At 51.6% G+C, this 11,561-nt stretch overlaps 1 protein-coding gene across 1 annotated transcript; it reads right to left on the bottom strand.

The window, feature by feature from the left end:
* Positions 1 to 2,285: 2,285 nt before the first annotated feature.
* Positions 2,286 to 6,511, bottom strand: CHP2 (calcineurin like EF-hand protein 2). Its single transcript, XM_061401444.1, has 7 exons — positions 6,209 to 6,511; positions 5,712 to 5,784; positions 5,540 to 5,620; positions 5,283 to 5,413; positions 5,035 to 5,096; positions 3,949 to 4,071; positions 2,286 to 3,748 (listed from the first exon to the last, which is right to left on the bottom strand). The coding sequence occupies exons 1-7, from the start codon at positions 6,273 to 6,275 to the stop codon at positions 3,695 to 3,697; spliced, it is 591 nt and encodes a 196-aa protein (XP_061257428.1). The 5' UTR covers positions 6,276 to 6,511; the 3' UTR covers positions 2,286 to 3,694.
* Positions 6,512 to 11,561: the final 5,050 nt, after the last annotated feature.

The following is an 11,561-nucleotide window of genomic DNA, read 5'->3' as shown; positions in this document are numbered from 1 at the left end:
GTCCTTTCTTAGGCCTTCCCTGATAGCCCCATAATTTTACAATTTTTCATGACCAAGTTTGCCTGATCCGGTTTTTGTTGTTTAGTCACTAAGTCCTGACCCCACGGACTGTAGCCTGCCATGGAATTTTCCAGGCAAGAATACTGGAGTGGGTCACCATTTCGTTCTCCAGAGAATCTTCCTGACCCAGGGATCGAATCTGCATCTCTTGCATTGCAGGCAGATCCGTTACCACTGAGCCACTTGGGAAGCAATCCAGCATTCAGAACCAAGTAAATGGCACTGGTGTCCACTAAGAATTCAGCAGTCTTTGCCCTTGTATCCAAAGTCAGCCAGGACTCCTTGAGGGTCAGTTGGAGTGCCAGCTTAGGAGCCTCCTGACCCCAACATTCTTCATCTTTCTGAACCTTTTGCTGTCAAGGATAGTAGCTGAGATTTGCATTTCCATCCCTTTTGGGGGGTGTCACATTCTCTTTTCCAGGTCCCTCTTGTGTACATATGGCACACTGATTAGGTCCTAGCTGCCTTGGCTTGCTGTCCCTCAATGGGGGCCAGAGGGCACTCATCAGAGTCAAGAGTCTCTGTGGGTGGTTAGCCCAGGTTCCCGTGCTGACTGGTTGATGTTGGAGGGCAGGAGCCAGTAGCTGGCCTCGCCTCCGGGCCTTTTTATCCTCTGCTTTTTGAGAGCAGCTCACAGGTCTCCCCAGCCCGCTTCTGGAAGAAGTCAGGTCACTGGTCTCATGCCTCCCTTGGGACCCTTTCATGCTCAGGTGTCTTTAGTGCCTTTTCCTGAACTTGGACTGAGTGTACTCATTCTGTTTTTTCATGAGTACCCATGATCTGGGTTTTTCTTGGTCTCACCTCTTGGCTCACAGGGCTGCCCATGCTCCTTCACTAAACTGGAAGTGATGATGGAGAATGCTACTGTTGACCCCTGGAGGTCAGCAAGGACAGTAAGAAGCTCTGGTGCAGCCATGACATCGTGTACAGAGGTCAAGAGGACAGACCGCTGGCAAGACAGCAGGCAGGACTGCTGGGCTCCCTCTGGTCCACGGATCCCCACTGTCCCCAGGCATCCAGCAGCATGGGAGACCAGCCAGAGACAGCAGATAGACACGTGTGAGTTTCAGTCTCTGATCCCCAGAGATGCCACAGTGGGAGGAACCAGCTCAAGGGGGCAGAGTCCAGATGACTATGGGGGCTATGCTGGGTGCACACCACACCTGGGTACCAGGTTGCTGGGCAGAGGGGTTCTGAGTTCGTCCAGAGGCCACCACCATTCTACCGCATCAGACTGTACTTGGAGATTAGTCAGTCATCCTAACTCGAACCTCCCAAAGCCTCCACACTCCTCCCACGAGAGCAAACTGGAGCCTAGGGGATCGGTGCAGGCCAAAAAGCCATGATCTGCCCTATCTGGATCACCAAAACTTGTTACCAATGCTTTTGAGTCAGTCCTCTCAGTCTTCCTGCCCTGTGTTGTTGGAGCCAATAAAATGAGACCAAGTTTGGTTCAGAAGCAAAAAAATAAAGTGGTATACACATTGTTGTTGTTTCGTCGCTAAGTCATGTCCAACTGTTTGCAACCCTACAGACTGTAGCCCGCCAGGAAAGCTATGACAAACCTAGACAGTGTATTAAAGTAGAGCCATCACTTTGCCAATAAAGGTCCATATAGTCAAAGCTATGGTTTTTCCAGTAGTCATATAGAGATGTGAGAGGTGGACAATAAAGAAGGCTTAGTGTCGAAGAATTGATGCTTTCAAACTGCAGTGATGAAGGAAACTCTTGAGAGTCCCTTGAATAGCAAGATCCAACCAGTCAATCCTAAAGGAAATCAACTCTGAATACTCATTGGAAGGACTGATGCTGAAGCTCCAATACTTTGGCCACCTGATGCGAATAGCCGACTCATTGGGAAAGACCCTGATGCTGGGAAAGATTGAAGGCAAAAGGAGAAGAGGGCAGCAGAGGATGAGATGGTTAGATAGCATCACCAACTTAATGAAAATGAATCTGAGGAAAGCCCCGGAGATAGTGATGGATAGGGGAACCTGGCACACTGCAGTCAGAGAGTTGCACTCAGAGAGTTGGACGCAACTTAACGACTGAACAATAATCCAAGCTGAGTAATTTCCAGAGATCTGCCATACAACGTAGCACCTACAGTAAACAATATTGTGCACTAAAACATGTGTTAAGCAGATAGGTCTCATAGTAAATGTTCTTAGTACACATTACACTCATTTAAAAAAAAAAATAAAAATCACAGGGACACAAGGAAATTTTTGGAGATGATGGATATGTTTATTACCTTGATCGTGGTAATGGTAATACAAGAGTATACATATGTCCAAACTCACCAAATTGCATACATTAATTATATGTAGTTTTTTGTACACCAATTATACCTCAATAAATCTGGGGAAAAGCCATTGGCATACACAGTAATGGTTAATGCCAGGCAGCTGATATGCTAATAAATGTTTAACAACAGGCTCTTCTAAGCAGAAAAGCCCCAGACTGTTGCATCTGCCAGTTTCTATGATGTAAAGACTCCCAACACAGCAGTTTGAAGCCACCAAGTCTGACATCACTGAAGCCAGAGTCAGGAAGACCGAAGCACAATTGCCTCCCATGCGCTGATACAAGACAACTTCAGCACAGGCTTGGGAAGGGATACAGGCATCTCCTATATGTACAGCCAGAGTGCTTCATGACAGACATAGGATCTCCAGATTTTATGTGACTTTTATACTCTATTCTGTGAAATGCCAATGTTTGAACATCTTACTATGAAAAAAAAGGAAGTACTCCCCAAACCTTTTAATTATCTCATACTCTAGGAAGATGTCTTCTTTATTATTTTTACATCACCTCTTCCCCAGCTACCCATCCTCATCACACTGGTAAATACCTATGAGATCAGAGAAAACCCATTTAAGAAACCAGACTTTAAGAATCCCTCCACTTGGTCAACCCAAGAGTAATGGAGATCTCTTGTTTTGCTTGACCAATATCTTTTCCCCTTCTGATAAAAGCCTTTCATTTTCCTTGAAGCAACCACCCCTTACCCTATCTGGAGTCCTCAGGCCTTACTTCCTGGCTTTGGCGGTTGGCACACGACACAGTCCTGGCCAAAGGGAGTTCCATTCCCCTGGAGAAGGGACAAGGCTCCTGTGGGGCTAAGGACATTCTTTGTTTGGAATTGTTGAAAAAAGAAAATCTCTTCCCACTGCTAGGAGGATGGAAGCCTGGAGCTGCTAGTGACCATCCTCCACCACAAGGAAAGAGCCCCCCTGAGAATGAATCCAATACAAAAGAAAGCTGAGATGAGAAACAGAGAAAAACTGAGTCCCAATAGCATCTTTTGAGCCCTTGGATCCAGCTGTGCCTGAGACACTTCCAGACTCCCAGTTTTCTAAAGATACTTTCATACTTTTTCAATGTATGAGCCCATAAAATTCCTCTTTAACTTTGATTTAGGTTTTTGGTCACTTAAAACCGCCAAGATTTCTGGCCCATTCACAGATCTGAGATCAGGTAAGTTATTACACACCCTTCCGGTTTTCTCTCCTTGGCCCTAAATAGAGCTCAGTGTAGACGTAAGAATACAGTTCACTGGGGCTGTGCCTCCCCGGATGAATCCCAAGCAGAACCGGTCCATGTAAGATACCCAAAGGCACAACGGGGGTCACTTCAGAATCCGGATGCTCATTTTCTGTTCGATGTTCATCTTTTCTAAGGACTGGGGAGGGCGAGATGGGTGGTAGTCAAGAGGCTTGAATTCCAAACCTCTATGCTTCCAACCTCCTTTCCCATTCCTGAGGCCCCATGATTTCCTGGGGACCCCTCTCTTTATGCCCTCCTCCTTCCAACATCATCCCCCATGTCCACCTGTCCCAGGGACTCCTGATCTCAGCTCCCCAGGCCTGAGGGCACCCTAACCTTGGCAAACTCCAGGAAGGACACAGCTCCATCCCCATCTTCATCCGCTTCCTGCACTGTGCGGTCGGCGATGCTCTCCAGCTGCTCTTCTGTCACCTGTACCCCAACCATCAGTCGGAGTGCCTGGGATGTTGGAGGAAGAGACAGAGACAGCCATAAAGAGGAGGCACAAGGACCACGAGCACCAACCCCCAAACCTTGTCCACATCACCCCAACTGTTAGTACCAATTTTGCAATCCATTCCTCCTTCATTTTTCACCCCATTCCACTCACTTCCCACAACCCCCAATAATTCTCATCAATTCTCCATCCAACCCCCCATGTGGCCTTCACTATCCCAGATTCACCTCAGCAACATACAGCAAGCTCACTGCATGCATGCTAAGTTGCTTCACTCGTGTCTGACTTTGTGCGACCCTACTGAATGTAGCCCACCTGGCTCCTCTGTCCAGGGGATTCTCCAGGCAAGAATAACTGGACTGGGTTGTCATGCCCTCACCAGGGATCTTCCCAACCCAGGGCTTGAACCCACATCTCTTGGGTCTCTTGTATTAGCAGGCGGGTTCTTAACCCAACCTCCGTCTATCTTCCACCCTCTTCCCCACCTCATCCTTCAATTAGTCCCAAATCCATCCTCCGCTCCATCACAGTGTTTCTCAGTCTCAGCACTATTGACATTTGGGGCCAGATAACCCCTTGTCATGGGGGCAGAGGGCTACCCTGTGTATTGTAAAATGTTCAGCAGAGTTCCTGACCTCTGCCTACTAAGTGTCAGGAGCACTGCCCCTTCCCCTTCTTCCCCTTCCCCTTCTTCATTCGCAACAACCAAAAATGCTTTTTAGATACTGCCAACATCATTCAGGGGGCAAAACCTCCCCCCCCCCAACCCCCACATTGACAGCCACTGATCTATATCTAACCTCATACCAAAATGTTCCCCATTCCATCTCCCAACTAACCCACATTCCAACACCACTCATTCCCATTGCCCACCCAAGACCCCAGTCATCTGCATCTCCCACCCACAAACCATCTCCCCATCTTCCACAACTGGGTCACATCTCTTGCCCCTGCGTTCTTCCAACCTGCAGCATCTCATGCCTGGAGATCTTTCCATCTCGATCTAAGTCGTAGAGCTGAAAGGCAACTGGGAAGAAAGTGGAGGAGGGAAAGGATGGGTCTTCCCTGGTTCTCTTCCCTCAAAAGTTCATCTTGGGGGAGTGGGGGGGGGGGGCGGGGGCGGAGCTCCCAAAGGGAGTAGGAGGGACCTGGGGCCTGTCATGGGGCGTGGTAAATCTGGGGTCTCACTGTGGGGAGGGGGGCACAAACTCACAGCGAAGTTTGTTCATTCTGCTGTTGAGGGGCTCGGGTTCCTTGGGGTCCCGGTTTCCATCGTCCTCTTCATCCACAGGTCGAAAATGAGCCAGGACTCTGACAAAGCCTGGAAAGTCCAGTCGCAGGCTCCTGGGAGGGGAGAGGGCAGGTGGGCAATGGGGCAGAAGCGGTGCTCACCGTGACCATCCCTCTGCCTCTGGTCCTGACCTCCCCTGGCAAGCTCTCACCTCCATCTTCCCACCCCGGGAGGCTCACCCGTCTGGGAAGAAGCTGTCTATAATGCGGTCGCCCAGGGGGTTCACGGCCAGCGCCCCGATCTGCTGCAGATCCATGCGGCTGGAAAGACAAAGTTCAAAGAGGAGATGGCCAGGGAGGGGACAGAGTCAGAAAGCAGAGGTGAGAGGTCAGAAGGCCAGCTCCGGCTCACCTCAGGTAGCCCTTGCCGGTCCTATCCAGAGCGTTGAATCGGTCGTAGAGGCGGCGCAGACTGGCCTGCGAGACTGCGGGCCGGGGAGGAGGGGCGGAAAGAAGGGGGTCAGGGGAGTAAGGTGGACGCTGGGGACGCGCCGGGATCCCGGGGCGCGCGCCGTCCACCCGGCGGCAGCAGGGGGTGGGCGGGGGGCGGAGGGCTGGCTGAAAGGAGGGCTCCCAGGGGCCGAGAGGGCAGGGAGGGGGCGGGCGTGACGAGACCCGGGAGATCCGTGAGACCAAAGCCACGGCTTCCATCCACCTCCGTCCGCCTCAATGCCGGCCCGGGGCCACTCGGGGGCCCGCAAGCCGGGAGCCGGGACCCCTGGGTGAACGCGCCTCCCACCCCGCAGCGAGCCGGGCTGCCGGGATCTCCTAGGTTCTCCAGGCCCCGGGATCCCCACCGGAGGCGCCCGGGACCCCGCCGGGCCCCCGGACGCGGCGCGCCGCACTCACAGCCGGTCTCCTGCCGGAGGCTGTCCACGTCGGGGATCCTGGCGGCGTGGGAGCTGCGGGAGCCCATGGCCGAGCTGCCGCCGGACCGCTGTCCTCCCCCCCCCAACTCCGCCGCCCAGGCGCGGCCGCCTTGTGGCCCCGGGGCCGAAGGCCGCAGCCTTGGCGGGGAGCCAGGCTCCTGAACCCCGGCGTTCCTTGCCTCCCACCAGCGACCCGGGCGAATGGAAAGCCGGGCCCAGGGTGGCGGGGTCAGCAGGGCGGGCGCGAACAACAGGCGGTTTCATCCCTAGACTCTGAAGTCGGGCGGGGAGGGGCTGGGCAGGGCTGGGCCCGCCCCGCCGTGGGCCCGGCCCCCTCCCGAGGGTCCGCCTCTTCCCTCGCCCGCGGGTCTGTCCCCAACCCCGGCGGGTCCTCTTCCCCCTCCCGAGGGTCTGCCTCTCCCCCTCGTTCGCGGGTCTGTCCCCACCCCCCGCGTGTCCTCCTCCCCCTGCGAGGGTCCGTCCCCCCGCGGGCCCGACCGCCTACCCAGGATCCACTCCCCACCGGCCCCCCGCCGCGGCCCGGCCCCGTCCCGAGGGTCCGCCTCTCCCCGCCGCCCGCGGGTCTGTCCCCACCCCCGCCGGGTCTTCTTCCGCCCCTCCCCGAGGGTCCGCTTCTCCCCCCGCCCGCGGGCCGGCGCCCCCCACCAAGGATCAGTCCCCACCTCCCCCGCCGCGGGTTCATTTCCCCCGCGAGGGTCCTCCTGCCCGCCCACCGCGGGTCTTCCTCCCCACTTTGGGTCCACCCCCGCCCCCCCCCCGCGGGTCCGTCCCCCTTCCCGGGTCCACCCCTCCTCCACCGTCCGACGTACCCCCTCACGAGGATCCGCACCCCGCCCGAGGATTCGCCTCCCATCCCCCGAGTCCGCCTCCCCGCCACGACACGCCCGGCGAATCCGCGTTCCCACGCTCGCTGGGGCACCGACCTGCCATCTCCCGCCCGGCCCGGCCCTCCCAGCCCGAGGCCTCCCCGGTCCTGAAGAGCAAGGCTCGAGGTCCCGACCTTCTTCATCTGGAGAGAGAATCCAAGCCCTTCTGGGAAGTGGGTGGCGGCTGGGGAGGGGAGCGAGACACCCTCGTCCCAATATTGGAAGGCCCCAGCTTGGGCCCCCTCCCCAGGCAGTGGGAGTGGCCTTGAAGGAGCTCCAAAGAGGGCTGGAGTGGGGAGGGTCGTGAGGCATAGATGAAGGGCTCTTTTAAGTGGAAGGAGCACTGGGTTTGGAGGACTTGGATTGGAATCCCAGCTATGCTTCTAACTCTGGACAAGTCAGCATTTCTTGGTTTCATCTGTTTTGTTTGGTCCATATAACATTGTTGATGTCTAATTGAGTCAGTGCTTAAAAATCAGAATATAGCTCTGCGTGTTAGTTAGTCATGTCCGACTCTTTGCCACCGCATGGACTATAGCCACCCAGGCCTCTCTGTCCATGGAATTTTCCAGGCAAGAATACTGGAGTGGGTTGCCATTCACTTCTCCAGGGGATCTTCCCGAACCAGGAATGAAACCCAGGTCTCCTGCATCGTAGGCAGATATAGAACCAAAATTCCAAAATTCCTGTTTTCTGAGAAATCAGGAGATCTGACACCACTAGGCCCTCTCTCCTGCCTGGCACCATGAGCATACACCTGGGAACAGCGGCCATGTTTCGATGGGGCGTCCTGGGGGTCCTCTTGCTGCAGTCCCCTCCCAGCCCAGTTGCTCCCCCATGAACCCTGTCGGCTCTGGTAGAAGCTCCAGCCTGGAACTGACTTAGACCTCTGACCAGCCCTCAAGTACCAAAGAATCCACAGCAGCCTGAGGGAGGGTTACAAATCCCACTGTGACCACCCTGAACATAATGACCACAGCAGCAAGGGCTCTCATTTTTCTGAGCACTCACCACAGACCCTGCACTTTGCAAAGCCCTTTAAATGCACTAACTCACACACTGGCTAGACGGCCATCTTCCCACTTTTTTATGGTGGATGCTGCCATCATTTAAAAAGTCACGAGTTATGACAGATCATCTATCCTCAAGGTCAGGGAGGGGGGGAAAGGGTGGGCTTCCCTGATATCTCAGCTAGGAAAGAATCTGCCTGCAATGTGGGGGACCTGGGTTCAATCCCTGGGTTGGGAAGATCCCCTGGAGAAGGAAAAGGCTACCCACTCCAGTATTCTGGCCTGGAGAATTCCATGGACTGTATAGTCCATGGAGTCGCAAAGAGCTGGACATGGCTCAGTGACTTTCACTTTCATCTGTCCTCAAAAGGGGTCACAAAGAGACACAACTTAGCTACACAGAGTTGGACACAACTGAGCAACTGAACTGAACTGAACTAACTACTGAACAACAACAGCATATCTGTAATATTAAAATTCCATGGGAGAGGGGTAGTTAAGGAAAAAAAAATCTAACAATGCTCGTTCAATGGGGATGATAATTAAAAAAAAAAAAGTTGAGAAAATCATGTTGTAAAGGAACAAGCACCACTTTGCAAGTTCAACTTTGCACGTATCATTACCCTGTATTCCCCCATCATAATCACACATATACACAGATTTCCCAAGGGGAAAAGATGCTAGCTGTTCATTTCAAGGGTTCAAGTTCATACCCACCCTGGAGAGAGGGAAACAATCAAGCCTCCAGCCCCAGGCAGAGTCTCACATCAGATGAGCCTTGAAAATATTGATCTAAGAAGTGCATTCTGCTTTTTCAGATACCCCAAGGATTAGACAACTGGCACAAAGAATTCTCGATTCCCTTTCAGCGCCCCCCGAGGACTAAAGCATGCGGGAAACCATGCTGCTCCCTAATGAAGCCCAGCAATCACTGCAGTGCATCCCTAGGAGTGTAGGTCAGGTTAGGTTCCGAACCCAGGAGGTGATAACAGTCCCTGGGAATTTGCAATAATCACCTCAGGCCAGCTTGGGCTGCTGATCTTGGAAAGAGCTCCTCCAGCCTTAATCTCTGAGTCAGCGCTACACTGATGCAAATCAGGTCAGCGAGTCATTAACAACCTGCGTCCACACACCATCACAAGCTTCCAGGAAAACACTCTGTTAGAACTCCTTCTTGCTTCATGCATACAAGTAGCATTCCAGTCAACTTCATATATATACTTGGCCACATCTTTTCAGGGCATTTACAGGAGAGATGCTCTGGGGAGAATTTCATCTGAAGAATCTGTTGAACAGGATTCAGGCTGAATGCTTATTTCCTGCTTTTAAGCTGCATAAGAGTTGCTAGCCATTCTTGAAGAAGCAATACTTCCAACTTCAGTATAACAGAGGTCTGACTGGAAAAATGCATGTGCAAGAATCAGTTCAGTTCAGTTCAGTCACTCAGTCGTCTCTGACTCTTTGCCATCCCATGGACTGCAGCATGCCAGGCTTTCCTATCTCTCACCAACTCCCGGAGCCTGCTCAGACTCATGTCCATCAAACCAGCGATATCACCCAACCATCTCATCCTCTGTCATCACCTTCCCCCCCTGCCTTCAATCTTTCCCAGCATCCGGGTCTTTTTCAATGCATCTGTTCTTCCCATCAGGTGGCCAAAGTATTGGAGTTTCAGCTTCAGCATCAGTCCTTCCAATGAATATTCAGGACTGATTTCCTTTACAATGGACTGCTTTGACCTCCTTGCAGTCCAAGGGACTCTCAAGAGTCTTCTCCAACACCACAGTTCAAAAGCAACAATTCTTTGGCGTTCGGCTTTCTTTATAGGCCAACTCTCACATCCATACATGACCACAGGAAAAACCATAGCCTTGACTAGATGAACCTTTGTTGGCAAAGTAATGTCTCTGCTTTTGAATATGCTATCTAGGTTGGTCACAGCTTTTCTTCCAAGGAGCAAGCGTCTTTTAATTTCATGGCTGTAGTCACCATCTGCAGTGATTTTGAAGCCCCCCAAAATAAAATCTGCCACTGTTTCCACTGTTTCTCCATCTATTTGCCATGAAGTGATGGGACCAGATGCCATGATCTTTGTTTTCTGAATGTTGAGTTTTAAGCCAACTTTTTCACTCTCCTCTTTCACTTTCATCAATATGCTCTTTAGTTCTTTGCTTTCTGCCATAAGGGTGGTGTCATCTGCGTATCTGAAGTTATTGATATATCTCCCGGTAATCTTGATTCCAGCTTGTGCTTCATCCAGCCTGACGTTTCACATGATGTACTTACTGTGCGTATAAGTTAAATGAGCAGGGTGACAATATACAGCCTTGAAGTACTCCTTTCCAGATTTGGAACCAGTCTGTTGTTCCAAATTCAGAAATATAAAAAAATAGTTGGGGAAATATAGAGTGCTTTCAACTCAATAATAAAAAAACTCAAATTGTTTTTACAGTGTTCACAATGAGTTTAATATTTTTTTAACATTTATCTTTATTTATTTGGCTGCATCAGGTCTTAGTTGTGACATTTGGGATCTTTGCTCTTCGTTGAAGCATGCGAGATCTTTTTAGCTATGGCATGTGGGATCTAGTTCCCTGAGTAGATATCGAACTCTGGGCCTCCTGCGCTGGGAGCACAGAGTCCTAGCCACTGGACTACCAGGGAAGTCCTAATATTTTAAAATACGTTAGAGCTCTTTTTTCCCATAAAATTGCAGGCCACTTAAAGGTGGAGAGCATATAAGATATTATATAGACAAGGCCAGATACCTGTGAAGTCCAAATATCTGTGTCCTCAGGCTGAGAGCTCAGGCTGAGGCTTGACCAAATCGAACTTTCCGCCCTAATGCTATGAGTGGAACTTGGTTAGTTTTTGAAATTAAGCTTTTTAAATTTGTCAGCTTAGCAGGGAACTTATGCATTCCAAACTCATCTTTCTAGCAATAATCAAGTTACACCACACACAAGGTGGCCTGTTTCCTGAGTTATTTAATTAGAATCTATGGATATTCACAGGGAAAGCATATTTCAAAACAGGCTACCTCTTTGGGAGAGAGTAGGGGTGGAGTGCACAAATGGGGGAGGAAAAACAAGACGTAGCCCCTGGATGATGATATTAGCTCCAGGCTTGTTTAGTTGGGAGCAAGGATCTTCACATGTTAGATTTCCAGAGGTACTTGGAAAGGAGAGTGGGCTGAAGCTGAGCTTGGCTGTCACCACGAGGAAGGGAGAGTTGAGAATTTCAAATAGCTGTGGTTCTTGGAGCAATGCTACCCAAGGTAACTACATAAGAAGTTCCCTCCAAGACAGCTGTCCTGGACTTCCCTGGTGGTACAGTGGATAAGAACCTGCCTGCCAATACAGGGGACAATTGGTTAAATCCCTGGGCCAGGAAGATCCCACATGTGTCAGACTAACTAAACCCATGAGCCACAGCT

The sequence above is a fragment of the Bos javanicus genome, chromosome 25 (assembly GCF_032452875.1).
Source record: "Bos javanicus breed banteng chromosome 25, ARS-OSU_banteng_1.0, whole genome shotgun sequence".
Lineage (NCBI taxonomy): Eukaryota > Metazoa > Chordata > Mammalia > Artiodactyla > Bovidae > Bos > Bos javanicus.
Note: the sequence above shows the minus strand (reverse complement) of the source record. Positions and strands in the feature narration are given on the sequence as shown.